At 41.2% G+C, this 15,640-nt stretch overlaps 1 protein-coding gene across 5 annotated transcripts in view; it reads right to left on the reverse strand.

The window, feature by feature from the left end:
- Positions 1 to 15,640, reverse strand: part of MAATS1 (MYCBP associated and testis expressed 1) — a 129,881-nt gene that overhangs the window by 64,643 nt on the left and 49,598 nt on the right. For all 5 annotated transcript variants that reach the window (XM_021070322.1, XM_013982409.2, XM_003132654.4 and 2 more), the window contains 4 exons: positions 9,675 to 9,852; positions 5,195 to 5,352; positions 2,924 to 3,106; positions 845 to 987 (listed from right to left, as the gene is read on the reverse strand). In XM_021070322.1, the coding sequence (XP_020925981.1) occupies positions 845 to 987; positions 2,924 to 3,106; positions 5,195 to 5,352; positions 9,675 to 9,852 (662 nt within the window). The remainder of the gene's footprint in view (positions 1 to 844; positions 988 to 2,923; positions 3,107 to 5,194; positions 5,353 to 9,674; positions 9,853 to 15,640) is intronic.

The raw sequence follows: 15,640 nt of genomic DNA on the forward strand, positions 1-15,640 counted from the left end.
AATAAATGGTAAAGCATGTTCTTTAGGCAGAAATATAACATAGATATATGTTAATTACTGTTAAGGCCCTTAATTTTTTTTCTTTTTGGCCACACCCACAGCATATGGAAGTCCTGGGCCAGGGATTGAACTCCTACCATAGCAGTGACAACGCTAGATCCTTAACCTACTGTGCTATCAGGGAGCTCCATCAGGGTCCTGATTCTTTTTTTTTTTTTTTTGCTTTTTAGCACTGTACTAGCAGCATATGGAGGTTCCCAGGCTAGGGGTCAAATTGGAGCTGTAGCTGCCAGCCTATACCACAGACACAGCAATGTGGGATCCGAGCCTGCAACCTACACCACAGCTCACAGCAACGCCAGATCCTTAACTGAGCAAGGCCAGGGATCGAACCTGCATCCTCATGAATGGTAGGCAGATTTGTTTTTGCTGAGCCATGATGGGAACTTCCAAGGGCCTAATTTTTATCTTGAATACAGGCTCCCATGATCTTTATACCATTACTAAAATTAACTGAACAAACATACATGCACAGAAACTTGCTACACCTCAATGTTGTCTCAAATTTTATTGTATAGATTCAAAGACCACTTTTAGAAAGAAGCATGACTCTGCAAATGGAAAGAATAATCTCCAGGAGGTTTCCCTACAGTTTGAAATGAAGAGGGAAAAACATTGGTTCAGCATAGCACAAGAAAATTGTCAGATGAGAAAAGTAATAGAGAGGAGAAGGAACACAGGCTTATGTTTATGCTTCCCAAAGACAAAGTGTAATTTTTGGACTAGAGTATTTTTCTGCAAAGTCCCACTTAGAAGCATTTTGTCTTCCAGATAATAAGTATACCTTATGAACCTCTGCCAATTCATGGTCCCTCCTTGCAGCCCTCTTTAGAAAACCAGCTTTGGTGGTAGTGACTTTTGGTTTTGGAGCTCTGATTCGGGGTTGTGTCACAAATTCTGGGAGACATGACTCAAGTTCAACTAATCCTATGGGAAAGAAGTACATGTTTAGTATCCAGTGCTTAAATATAGCATTTGAAAGCATACCATTAATTTTAGTGGCTGTTTGCCATGTGGTTTCATTTAGAATTACTGATACGGTGTAGTTCATATAATTGAATTGTCCCTGAAATGTAAAGGAAATTTCTACATAATTATCTCATATACTTGGTGACTTAGATTATAAAATGAGAACTGCATTCTAAAATGAAAACATTGGAGTTCCCGTCGTGGCGCAGTGGTTAACGAATCCGACTAGGAACCATGAGGTTGCGGGTTCGGTCCCTGCCCTTGCTCAGTGGGTTAATGATCCGGCGTTGCCGTGAGCTGTGGTGTAGGTTGCAGATGCGGCTCGGATCCCACGTTGCTGTGGCTCTGACGTAGGCCGGTGGCTACAGCTCCGATTCAACCCCTAGCCTGGGAACCTCCATATGCCACGGGAGCGGCCCAAGAAATAGCAACAACAACAAAAGACAAAAAAAATAAAATAAAATAAAATAAAATGAAAACATTGGGAGTTCCCGTCGTGGCGCAGTGGTTAGCGAGTCCGACTAGGAACCATGATGTTGTGGGTTCCATCCCTGGCCTTGCTCAGTAGGTTAAGGATCCGGCGTTGCCGCGAGCGGTGGTGTGGGTTGCAGACACGGCTCGGATCTGGTGTTGCTGCGGCTCTGGTGTAGGCTGGCGTCTACAGCTCTGATTCGACCCCTAGCCTGGGAACTTGCATATGCCGCCAGAGCGGCCCAATAAATGGCAAAAAGACAAAAATAAAATAAAATGAAATGAAAACATTGCCTTACAAAAAGCAATACATTCCACAATAATGGACAGAAAGTAAATGGTCATATGATACAGTGTACCACCATTCTAAAGTGGATGTATACTAGGTTATCATATTCTGCTCTGGAGACAGTCAACCAGAGGTACAAGCTCAATGGTGGAACCATTACCTCGTGATCTTGGCCATGCGATGCATCAACCTGCCAAATGAAATTTAAATAATTTAAACAAAACTCTCTTGGAAGTTCCTGTTGTGGCTCAGCAGTAACAAGCCCGACTAGTATCCATGAGGATGCAGGTTTGACCCCTTGCTCCATTCAGTGGGTTAAGGATCTGGCGTTGCCATGAGGTGTGGTGTAGGTTGCAGAAGCGGTTGCAGAAGCGGCTGTGGTTGCTGTAGCTCCAATTCAACCCCTAGCCTGGGAATGTACATATGTCACAGGTGTGACCCTAAAAAACAAAGCAAAACAAACAAACCTCTCTTGGATTTTATAACAGGTGTCTCTCTCCATGAATTTCTTCCCTAGTCATCCATCCCCTTGCCACCTAGTTTTCTGGCATTTCTTCATAAAGGGCTGATTTCATTATATATTTCTTGTTGCTTAATAAACCTGGTATAAAAGGCTTTCTATTTTGTTTCTAGATAACTTTGATTATTAGTTACATTGAATATGTTTATATGTTTGATAGCTTATTGATTTTATTTCTTGATAAATTGTTGCATGTGTACTCATTTATTTAAGTTTTAGCAGGTTTTATTGGTTTTCTATAAACTCCTATTTTTGTTTGTTTGTTTTCAGTCACCTCAATGACATATGGAAGTTCCTGGGCCAGGGATCCAATTCCAGCCAGAGCTGCCAGCCTATGCTGCAGCTGCAGCAATGTTGGATCCTTAACCCACTGCACTGGGCCAGGGATTGAGCCCGCACCCCCACAGAGACAAGTCTGATCACTAATCCACTGTGCCAAAGTGGGAACTCCTCTGAACTCTTATTATTAACAATATTAAACATGCAATTGCTACTTCTTGGAAATATTTTATTTTTGATTAGCTTTTAATCTAAATGACTGTATTTTATGTATTTAATTTATATTTCTATGATAACCCTCTAATGCTAGACTTGTAATTACATGAATTGCTTACCTTCGTAGGTATTGAGATAGTGGTTTTTTACTACAAAGTCCTCTGAGTTGTTGTCTGGGAAACGACCAAGGCGAGATAGAGGTCCATAGACCTGTGATGCATAATCAGAATAATCCTTGATGATATTTCTTCTCTCCAACTTCCCTTCTATATTCTTTCCCTTTCCCATAAGTTTTCTGATTGCTAAAATAAAACATAAATCCATGACTATCTCCAAAATATTGTTCTGAATAATCCAATGCAGATTAATAACCAGGTTGTAGATTTATTCCCAGGGAACCTACTCAACTGAACAAATGTCATCACAATCATTCACTGTAGCTAGAATATAACACTGAAACACAGTTCTGTCATCTGTGTGGCCCTGACTGTCATGTGCCAGGTGGGCATGACAGACAACAGATGCTGAATCAGTGTCTGCAATTGGTACTCATCAAAAATCTTTTAAAACTGTGTTCCAAGCTCTGGGCCAGAGCGATAGTAAATAAAAATTTGTTAAATGAGTAGGACTCAAAGTAACTGAAAATGACAGGTGCAATGGAGACCAAGGGTATTATTCTGGCCTAGGAGAATAACTAAAAGTGAGGGAAGACCACAGCTTCTTACAAATCCCATCCATCTTGGCTAACACCAGAATAAACCAAAAAATATCTGAGCTTATGGATTTCAGAATTGTCTAGAAGGCTCAGCTATGCACGGTAGAATCCCATCACAGAGCCAGCCTCTGCTGAAAGTTTTATAACATGCACTCTCAATGGGTGTAAAACCATATTGTGAGATTTCAAAGTCCTATTGAAAGAGGTGGCTGCATCTGCCACTGCTGTCTTCAGGACATTTATTTATGTTTGATCCTCAGTGCTTCTGGGTGTAACTTGGGATTTCATAATAAAATTAAAATAGTTTATATTTTATTAGTTATCTATAAAAATTAGTCAACCCATTATTGGTATATCAAGTATGGAAAAGAAAAAAATGTAGATAATATCTAAATGAATTCCTAGTAGCTAGTTAGGTGAAAAGTTATTTTCTCACACACACACAAAACCTCAGGGGCCTGCATAACAGTGACAGCAGATAGAGAGAGCTGACTTATCTGAGGGTGGGGAGGTCTTGAAGGTCTCCTCAGAGGAAGTGACATTTGAGCTGTGTGTTAGCCTGGGTTTCCCCAAAGGCAGAACCTGAGACAAAGGCATGTGTCCAGGTAGTTTATTTTGGAGGTGATCCCAGAGGGCAAGAGAAAGGGATAGGAGGAGTTAAAAAAAAAAAAAAAATCAATCAACCCATTACTAGTTATGTCAACTATTGAAAAGAAAAAAATGTTGACAATATCTAAATGCATACTTAGCAGAGAGTAAAAAATTATTTCCTCACATCAAGAAAAAGTTAAAAGTTCACTAAAAATAATTTTTAAGGAATTAATTTTTTGTAATGGTTTTACTTTTGCTAGGAAAATAACTTTGACTATTTCAATGTGATAACATTTCTATTATTATGTATATAAATTGCTAATTTATATATACAATTGATATAATACTTTTTTTTTTTTTTTACTTTTTAGGGCTGCTCCTGTGACATATGGCAATCCCCAGGCTAGGGGATGAATCAGAGCTACAGCTGCCAGCCTGTACCACAGCCACAGCAACGCAGGTTCCAAGCCATGTCTGCGACCTACACCACAGCTCATGACAACGCTGGATCCTTAACCCACTTAGCAAGGCCAGGGATCAAACCTGCATCCTCATGGTTCCTAGTCAGATTCGTTCCCACTGCGCCACAATGGGAACTCCTATTTAGTCATTCTTAATCCTCCACTGACTCCTCTTTTTATGTATAAAGTATAGATAAAGTACATAAATAGATACACAATATAATCTGCAGTATTAAAATTTCATGGGAGGGGACAAGTAGGAAAAAAGATGTCTGAATGTTTCTTTCAGTGGGAAATAATGGGAAACAAAGTTTGTAAAACAGCTCCCTATCCAGGGCCTCAGTCCACGAATACAGAAAGCCCAACACCTACCCTACCTACCCACCAACACACACACACACCATAATATCAACAACTTGACTACCTATTAGGAAATCATTACTTCATTTTCCTAGTGAGGAATTCTCCTCCACTCTTGAACTTTTGAGAACCCATCTCCCATCCCTTACCTATTTTTAACACTAGGACCAAAAAAGAATTATACCACAGTTAACTTGAGTCCGGTCAAATTTCCAAAGCAAAGCCACCTTATCCACTCTGTCAGGTTGGTACTGCACCATCACCTGATACATGTGTGTGCTGAATCTGTGCCAACTTTGCCTCCTTTACTTTCTGTAGTTTAGACCACTGGGCATTCAAGCGTGCCATGTTCACTTCATTTTGATTTTCATCACGCTTCTTCAGCAGCTCTTTTAGAACTTCCAGGCGAATCTCCTGCAGTCTTCAAGTAAATGACAAAACATATACATATCTTAAAGAGGGTGCTCTACTGGAGAGAAAGAACACATGCCATAAACAGGAGCTTCTCTTTGGGCTGGCATCATATTCATGTGTCTTAAAAAGATCACACACATGGGAGTTCTTGTTGTGGCGCAGTAGTTAACGAATCCGACTGGGAACCATGAGGTTGCGGGTTTGATCCCTGGCCTTGCTCAGGGGTTAAAGATCCGGCATTGCCCTGAGCTGTGGTGTAGGTTGCAGACGCGGCTCAGATCCCACATTGCTGTGGCTCTGGCGAGGCCGGTGGCTACAGCTCTGATTAGACCCCTAGCCTGGGAACCTCCATATGCTTCAGGAGCAGCCCTAGAAAAGGCAAAAAGACAAAAACAAACAAACAAAAAAACACCAGACACACATAGGCAAGAGTGGACAAATGAACTAGGGGCTTGGGGAGGCAACACAATAGTGAGTCTCTGTATAAGGGAATATGTTTTGGTGCAGTTATGGAGCACGAAGAAAAGTCTGGCATGTAGATGGGGTTAAAAAGAGTTCTCTAGGCAAATGGGCCTAAAAGAAGAGCAAAATGTTTGTGCAGAGTTCTGGGTTGACTGGTATTGCTAGGAGATTAGTAATGGGAGGAATGAAAGATAGTGAGGTTTCAGCATGCTGTCTTTTTTTAAAAAAATTATAGTTGATTTACAATGTTTTCTCAGTTTCTGCTGTACAACAGAGGGACCCAGTCACACACACACACACACACATTCTTTTTCTCATATTACCTTCCATTGTGTTCTATCACAAGTGATTGGATATAGTTCCCTGTGCTATACAGCAGGACTTCATTGCTTATCCCTTCTGAATGTAATAGTTTGCATCTACTAACTCCAAACTCCCAATGGCATGCTGTCTTAAGTGGTAACTATGAAAATGCCAGTGTCTGACACATAGAGATACTCAGTCAATCTTTGTTTCCCTGCCTCTCACCTTCACCTTGCTCTCCCAGAACAACCTTGCTCATGTGTATATGTCCAGGTACCTATGACTTCAAAATATGTACTTCCAGTGAAGGTGGTTCTGAACCAGAACTTCTGTCTACCTGAATCTTCAATTACCCCCTGAAAAATCTCAAAAAAAAAAAACCCACTCATTTTGTTCCCCCAGAAGTCCACCCCTTCTCTCACATCCTCTTCCCTCCTCTAGTGATTCCTCCTCTAAAATACGTCTTGCATCTGTTCTCCTGCTCATATTTTTTGTCATCTGTCTCCTGACTTGGGCTCTAGTTGCTAGTCTAGTCTTTCCTCCTTCCAATCTTTGTTCCACATATCTGTCAAGATTTTCCTTTTAAAAAAGGTGAACATTTTATTCTTACTTAAAAATTCATACAGTAATTTATTTAGTCACTCATTTATCAAATATGTGGTAAGTGCTCACCATATGTCAGGCAAGGAACAAACAATGATGAACAAGGTAAAAAGCACTGTTTCAAGAAGCGCTGTTTTAGTGGAGTAGGCATACAAGCCAGTATTTACAATCCAAGGAGGTAAATACCAGACCAGAAGGAAGAAGAGGCTTCTGTGGGAGAAGAAATGGCAGAACATTTCTAGCACTGTTCCCAGTTATCGAAGGGAAGGAAGGGGTGGTGAGGAAGGCTTCCTTGGAGGAGCCATTAACTCAAGGACGAACAAGGGTCAAGATTTGCCACAGTGACAAGGGAGAAGTGTGGCCCCAGCAGAGAGAGCTGAATGTTCAACTCAGAAGGACTAGAGAGGACGCAAACATGTCGTACTGGTGGGGCTTCTCAAGGTGAACACACAGGGGATGGTGAGGGAGCAGTGACAAATGAATATGGAGAGGCAGGTGTTTTAAAAATACCCACTGGTGGTCCCCTTCTCTCAACTTCTAGGTTGAAATTCTAGGTTCATCTCTCAACTTCATCACTTTCCTGAATTTCTTCAGTCAAAAAATGGACATAAGGGAGTTCCCATCGTGGCACAGTGGTTAACGAATCCAACTAGGAACCATGCGGGTTCAGTCCCTGGCCTTGCTCAGTGGATTAAGGATCCAGCGTTGCCGTGAGCTGTGGTGTAGGTTGCAGACGTGGCTCGGATCCTGCGTTGCTGTGACTGTGGTGTAGGCCGGCAGCTGAAGCTCTGATTTGACCCCTAGCCTGAGAACTTCCATATGCCGTGGGTGCAGCCCTAAAAAGACAAAAAAAAAAAATTAACCTCAGTTTGGGAGTTCCTGCTGCAGTACAGTGGGATAATGATTCAGTTTGTCTCTGTGATGTTGTTGGTTCAATCCTGGCCCAGCACAGTGGGTTAAGAATCCAGGGTTGCTGCAGCTGTGGTGTAAGTCCCTGACCTGGGAACTTCCATACTTCCATTTGCCATGGGTGGGGTCAAAGATGGAAAAAATAAAACAAAATTAACCTCAGTCTAACCAAAGCATTCACTTTCTCAGGTGATTTCTTCACTCTGGTCAGACACACTTTTTTTTTTTTTTTTTTTTTTTTTGTCTTTTTGCTATTTCTTGGGCCGCTGCCACGGCATATGGAGGTTCCCAGGCTAGGGGTCGAATCGGAGCTGTAGCCACCGGCCTACGCCAGAGCCACAGCAACGCAGGATCCGAGCCGCGTCTGCGACATACACCACAGCTCACGGCAACGCTGGATCGTTAACCCACTGAGCAAGGGCAGGGACCGAAACCGCAACCTCATGGTTCCTAGTCGGATTTGTTATCCACTGCTCCACGACGGAAACTCCCAGACACACTTTTAATATCCTTCTGACAATAATATACTTTTTCAAAGTATAACACTAAATTTATGCAGACAGGATTGGTATCTGAACCTACTCTGCCCCAAACACAATTTTCTATTAAGTGCAAGTTTCTACCAAATATCCCAGTCGCATTCAGGGTTAAACAGAAGGTATTGCAAAAATATAAACATATTTGAATTCACACTGAGTCCCTAACTCTCTTGGTCCCTAACCGTCTTGTATGTAGGCACACTGTCAGGGCCTTGATAGCTCTGCCATGCACAGTGAAGTCCTCAGCACAGCCTGGAACAAAGGACACCTTCAACAATTTCACTTCCTTCCCTTCTTGCTAGGGAGCTATAATTTTTGGTTGTCAGCGTTTCTACGTATTTCAGAGACAACCTCATTACTGAAAATATATTAGTTAAAATGGCTGAATTCAACCAGAAATACATCAATATATTTTTATGCACTGTGAGTTCATCTTTTTTTTTTTTTTCTTTGTCTTTTTGCCATTTCTTGGGCCGCTCCCGCGGCATATGGAGGTTCCCAGGCTAGGGGTCCAATCAGAGCTGTAGCCACCGGCCTACGCCAGAGCCACAGCAACGTGGGATCTGAGCTGGGTCTGCAACCTACACCACAGCTCATGGCAACGCCGGATCCTTAACCCACCAGGTGAGGCCAGGGATCGAACCCGCAACCTCATGGTTCCTAGTCGGATTCGTTAACCACTGTGCCATGACAGGAACTCCCTGAGTTCATCTTTTAATTGAAAAACTCCAGAGGGTTTGTCTTTTAAACAGAAAATGCCTCTTCAGCTGTAGCTAGAACCCAAGGTGTCCCAGCTGTGAATCCAGTACCAGAGGGAATATAGACAGGATCAGCTAGGAGGCTGTTTGATGGGTGGGGAAAGAGCCAAAGTCTAGGTCCATAGCACTGGGAATGAACAGAAAGGGACAGTATGAAAGACAACTTTGCAGAAATCAGTGGGCTTCTGTGATAGTCTAGGTAAGACTAGATAAGGAAAGAGAAAAATCAGAGATGCCCTGAAGAACTGCTCAAATCGGGGTTCCACACTGAACTTCACAAAAAAAGAAGGAATTATATATAAATGTATATGTGTGTGTGTGTGTGTGTGTGTGTGTGTGTGTGTGTGTGTGTATCTGTGTGTGTGTTATTTTATGGCTGTGCCTGGAGCATATGGAAGTTCCCGGGCTAGGGAAGCCTACACCCCAGTCACAGCCAACACTGAATTTGGGCCACATCTGCAGTTTGCAACAATGCCAGATCCTTAATCCACTGAGCAAGGTCAGGGATTGAACCTGCATCCTCATGGAGATGTCAGGTCCTTAACCTACTGAGCCACAGCAGCAACTACCATATACATTTTTACATTGTTAGCAAGAAGATTATAGAGCTATTGTTCCTGAAACCAAATTTCCTAACTCTACAGGCTGAGGATTACCCTTAAACTCATACATTTGGGAAAATACTCCATAGATAAAAAGTATTAACATTACTGCCATCAGTGCAAGAGCAGTTGCCTGGGTGACGGAGAACTTACTTTTCAATCTCCTGCTCTCTGAAGGCCCACTCCTTCCTCTCCATGGCATTCATCATCCTCCTTCTCTTCTCAAACTGGGAGGTATCACTCAGAGGAGGGAGAGTGGCTTCCCAAGCACGCTTCTCCCGGGCACGTTCTATCATCTCTACCTCAGCTTGTCCTGCTGGGAGACCTCGACCTGGAGGATGAAGAATGACACTTTAGAAACACACAAACTGGAGTCCCTGTTGTGGCTCAGCAGAATGAAAACCCAACTAGTATCCATGAGGATACAGGTTTGATCCTTGACCTCACTCAGTGGGTTAAAGGTTCTGGTGTTGCTGTGAGCTCTGGTATAGTTTGCAGATGCCCTGAGATCCTGCATTGCTGTGGCTGCAGTGTAGGTTGACAGCTGCAGCTTTGATTCAACCCCTGGTCTGGAAACTTACATATGACACAGGTGCAGCCCTGATAAGACAAAAAAAAAAAAAAAAAGAAAGAAAGAAAAAGAAAAGGAAAAGAAAAAGAAACAAACTCATATACCTACCAATATTTAATTTACTCCCTTCCTGTTCTTGTCCTACTTATTTATTTATTTATTTATTTATTTATTTATTTATTTATTATTTGTCTTTTTAGGGCTGCACTCGCAGCATATGGAGGTTCCCAGGCTAGGGGTCGAATTGGAGCTGCAGCTGCTGGCCTACACCACAGCCACAGCTATGAGGGATCTGAGCCACATATGCGACCTACACCACAGCTCGTGGCAACGCTGAATCCTTAACCCACTGAGCAAGGCCAGGGATCAAACCTGCCTCCTCATGGATACTAGTTGGGCTCATTAACCATGGAGCCATGACAGGAACTCTTCCTGTTCTCTTTATATTCAAGGCTTATGACAGGAAGAAATGATATTAGGAAATACTTCCAGATGTGCCTCATAGCTTGTTATCTGTGCCCTGTACTGTCTCTTGTGAGTAATTCAGCCAAAGGCATTTTAGTTACATTTAAGATTCTAGAAAATATTTAAAGCTATTAGATGATTACTAAATAATCACACACTGGAATGTCCTATATTGGGCAAATCTGTATTTTGAAATACAAATACCAAAATAACTCATAGAAGGTCATAGCTAGTAAGTGCTAAAATTTAGCATTTGAACATGGCAACATGACTCTTGTGGTCTTATGTACTACACTATACTCCCTCTCTAATAAAAACAAATATGAAAGAAAAATGAACCACACAGACAAACCCACAGCTAACATCACACTCAACAGTGAAAGTTTGAAAGCTCTTCCTCTATGATGAGGAAAAGATAAGGGTGCCCATTCTCACTACTCCTATTTAACACATTACTGAATGTCTTAGCCAAAGCAATCAGGCAAGAAAGAGAAATAAAAAGACACCCAAATCAGAAAGGAAGAAGTAAAATTTTCTCTGTTTGCAGACGGCATGATCGTATATGTAGAAAGCTCTAGACTCTATCGAAAAACTATAGAACAAATGAATTCAATAAAGTTGCAGGATACAAAAACAATATACAAAAATCAATTGTGTTTATACACACTAACAATGAACTATCTGAAAAAGAAATAAAGTATTCCATTTACAATACTATCAAAAACAATAAAATTATTAGGAATAAATTTAACTAAGGAAGTGAAAGATCTGAACAATGGAAACTATTAAAACTATTCCCTGGGAGTTCCCATTGTGGCGCAGTGGTTAACAAATCTGACTAGGAACCATGAGGTTGCGGGTTCGATCCCTGCCCTCGCTCAGTGGGTTAAGGATCTGGCATTGCCGTGAGCTGTAGTGTAGATTGCAGACGCAGCTCGGATCCTACGTTGCTGTGGCTCTGGCGTAGGCCGGTGGCTACAACTCCGATTAGACCCCCTAGCCTGGGAAACTCCATATGCCGTGGGAGCGGCCCAAGAAATGGCAAAAAAAATAAAAAATAAAAAAATAAATAAATAAATAAAACTATTCCCTGGTGGCTCAGTAGGTTAAGGATCCCACATTGTCACTGCTGTGGTATGGGTTCAATCTCTGGTCTAGGAACCCCCACATGTTGCAGGTGTGGCCAAAAAAATTACTTTTTAATAATATTTCTAATTACATATTGCTCATATATAGGAAAATTACTGATATTTGTATGTCGATTTCATAATAAGCTACCTTGTTGAACAGAAGCTCTTAGTTCTGAGAATTTATCACATATGATTTTCTAAATGAGCACACTGTTTGCAAATAGGTAGTTTTGCTTCTTCTTTCAAATCATCAAACTGCATTTTTCTTCTCTTATCTTATCTCTTATGTGAATTTATCACATATGATTTTCTAAATGAGCACACTGTTTGCAAATAGGTAGTTTTGCTTCTTCTTTCAAATCATCAAACTGCATTTTTCTTCTCTTATCTTAACTGTATCAACTCAATTATTTCTCAGCCAGGATGCTATTATTGCCATATTGGGCAAACAATTATTTGTTGGATGGGACTGCCCCATTCAGGGCAGGGAGTATAGTATCCATGCCTGCCTAACTCCCCAAAACCCATCCCATTTGCCTAATCATTTTTACATACAAAAAAGGCACCTGGGTTTCCAAATGTCCTTGAGAGTGATAAGTCATAGCCTAATTTAACAAGCTTGGGGCTAAGATCTTCCCTACATTGCTAAATAATAGTGGTGATAAAGGAATCACTGTCTTTCTCTTTAAGGGTAAAGCTTCACAAGTCTCACTTTTAATATTATGTTTATTAAAGATAACAATATTAAGTTACTAAATTTCCTCTGATCCCGGCTTATTTAGAGTTTATAACGTGAATGAGTTCTGAATGTTATCAAACAGTACTTTTTCTGCATCTATTGAAGCATTTTCCTGACATTTTCTGTAAAAAAGGTAAAATGCACTGGTTGGTTTTCTGATATTGCACTGAACTTGAATTTGTGTGATTAACCCATTTGGTTATGATAAATAATCTTTAAAAATACTGCAAGATTTGATTACAGACCCTAGGGCTTCTGCTCCAGCAACGTGGGATGCGACCCTGCCCCCAATAGGGCACTGATGGCCAGTGAGCAGAGGGGAAGCCCGGCAATGCACCAGGCTATGGCCCTACTCCTTCCATCTTCAACTCTACCTTCTACTTAAAGTGATAGCTGCCAGCACAACCTGAATAAAGAGATTACTTTGGTTCACATCAAATCCAGCTTTCCCACCAAAGGTACTGGACAGTTGAAGACTGCATAGGGACACTCATACACAGTCAAGACCACTACAGGTAACCTAAATTCATAGAGACAGAGAAAGTTAAGCAAAATGAAAAGACGGAGGAATCTGCCTCAATCTAAAGAACAAGAGAAAACCCCTGGGGGAAAATGAAGGGGTTTTCATTTAAAGATAAAAAGTTCAAAGCATTAGTAATAAGACTGCTAACTGAATTAGGAGAAAGAATAGATGAACAGAGTGAGAATTTTAACAAGGAGCTAGAAAATATAAAAATCAACAAGTCAGAACTGAAAAATACAATAAATGGCATAAAAAAAAACACAATAGAGGAGCTCCCTGGTGGTGCAGCAGGTTAAGAATCCAGCACTGAGGGAGTTCCCACCGTGGAGCAGTAGAAGCAAATCCGAATAGGAACCATGACTTCAATAAATAGTGAAGGGATAAACATGAAGATGTAAAACATGACATCAAATACACAAAGTATGGGGGAGGGAATAAAAAGGTAGAGCTTTTGAATGTTTGAACTTAAATTACTACCTTTTAAAACAAGTAGATTGAGGAGCTCCCGTCATGTCTCAGCAGTTAGCAAACCAGACTAGCATCCATGAGGATGTAGGTTTGATTCCTGGCCTCGCTCGGTGGGTTAAGGATCTGGCATTGCCGTGAGCTGTGGTGTAGTTCGCAGACACAGCTCGGATCCAGCGTTGCTGTGGCTGTGGTGTAGGCCGGCACTACAGCTCTGATTAGACCCCTAGCCTGGGAACCTCCGTATGCCATAGGTGTGGCTGTAAAAAGACAAAAAAAAAAAAAAAAAAATTACATACTACAAATGCTGGAGAGGATGTGGTAAAAGGGAACACTCTTACAATGTTGGTGGGAATGCTCATGGGTGCAACCACTGTGGAAACTAGTATGGAGATTCCTCAAAAAACTTAAATAAATAAATAAAACAAGTAGATTGAGTTACAGCTCAACATATATGAACCTCAAGGTAATCACATATAAAAAACCTACAGAAGGGAGCTCCCATTGTGAATCAGTGGTAAAAGCCTGACTAGTATTCATAAGGATGCAAGTTCAATCCCTGGCCTGGCCTCATTCAATGGGTTAAGGATCTGGTGTTGCTGTGAGCTGTAGCGTAAGTCACAGACACAGCTCAGATCTGGTGATCTGATGATGGCTGTGGTCTGCAGCAGCTGTGGTTGGCAGCAGCTCCAATTCAACCCCTAGCCTGGGAACATCCATATGCTGCCGGTGTGGCCCTGAAAAGCAAAAAAACAAAAACAAAAACAAAACCTACAATATATACACAAAAACAGGGGAGAAAGGAACACAAGCATTACTAATAAAGAAAACCATCAGGAGATGGGATTTAGATGGCAGAGTAGAAGGACTGGAATTTCTGATTCAAATTTTGTTATTCACTTAACTTGTGAAGATTAAATAAGTTAAAGACATACAGCAGTTGGAACAGTTCTTAGCACATAGTAAGCACTCTTTTTTTTAATGCTTAGTGTCAACCTTTTTCACTATGTCATTTTTCACTTATTTTATGGAAATATTTTCTAATGTACAATGTACACACAGAAAGGTACACCAATGAACATCCCCCATAACAAACACAGATCAAGGAAGAGAACATTATTGCCCATCATACACCCTTCCAGTCTCTGCCTGCCTCAAGGACAGCCACCATCCTGATTCCCAACATATTAATTTAGTTTGGATAAGTTTTTGTTTGTTTGTCTTTTAGGGCCACACTAGTGGCATATGGAGGTTCTCAGGCTAGGGGTCTAATCAGAGCTGTGGCCGATGGCCTATAGCAGAACCACAGCAACTCGGATCTGAGCCTGGTCTGTGACCTACACCACAGTTCAGTACAACGCCAGATCCTTAACCCACTGAGCGAGGCCAGGGATCAAATCCGTGTCCTCATGGATGCTAGCTGGGTTCATTAACCACTGAGCCATGATGGGAACTCCTAGTCTGGATAGGTTTTGAGTTTTATATAAATGGAATCAAAGTGTAGGTACTCTTTAATGTCTTACTTCTTTTACCTCGGCTTTATGTATGTGTGATTCACCCAAGTGGTTACATATAGATGTACTTTTATTCTCATTACTATATAGTATTCCATTGTGTGAATCTAGTACACTATTCATTCTGTGGTTGATGGACATTTGGGTTGTTTTCAGTTTAGAGTTATCATGAATAGCGCTGCTGTGAACATTCTTGCACATGTCTTTTGGTGACATACATGTGTGTGTGTATATATACATAATTTTAGTGGAACTAAGTATTCACCTTTCTTGGATGTATAGTGAGGAATTACGTTTCTGGGTTGCAGGTGTGAATCTATCAGCAGTTTTCAAAGAATAGCTGCAAAATATACATGAAGTATATGAAATTCTCTTTGCCTCAAATCCTTATCACCACTCGGTAATATTCTTTTTTTTTTTTTTTTTTTTTATGGCCATATCCATAGCATACAAAAGTTCCCAGGCCAGGGACTGAATCGGAGCTGCAGCTGCATCCTATGCTACTGTGGCAAGACCAGATCCTTTAATCTACTGTGCTGGGCCAGGATTTGAACCCATATTGCTACATTAACCCCAGCCACTGCAGTCGGATTCTTAACCCACTGTGTCACAGCAGGAATTCCATATCATTCTTTTTAACACTAGCTGTTCTGGTACATGTGTAGCATCATGCAGAGATTTTAATTTGTACTTCCCTAACGACTAATCAAGT

Source organism: Sus scrofa, chromosome 13 (genome assembly GCF_000003025.6).
Source record: "Sus scrofa isolate TJ Tabasco breed Duroc chromosome 13, Sscrofa11.1, whole genome shotgun sequence".
NCBI lineage: Eukaryota > Metazoa > Chordata > Mammalia > Artiodactyla > Suidae > Sus > Sus scrofa.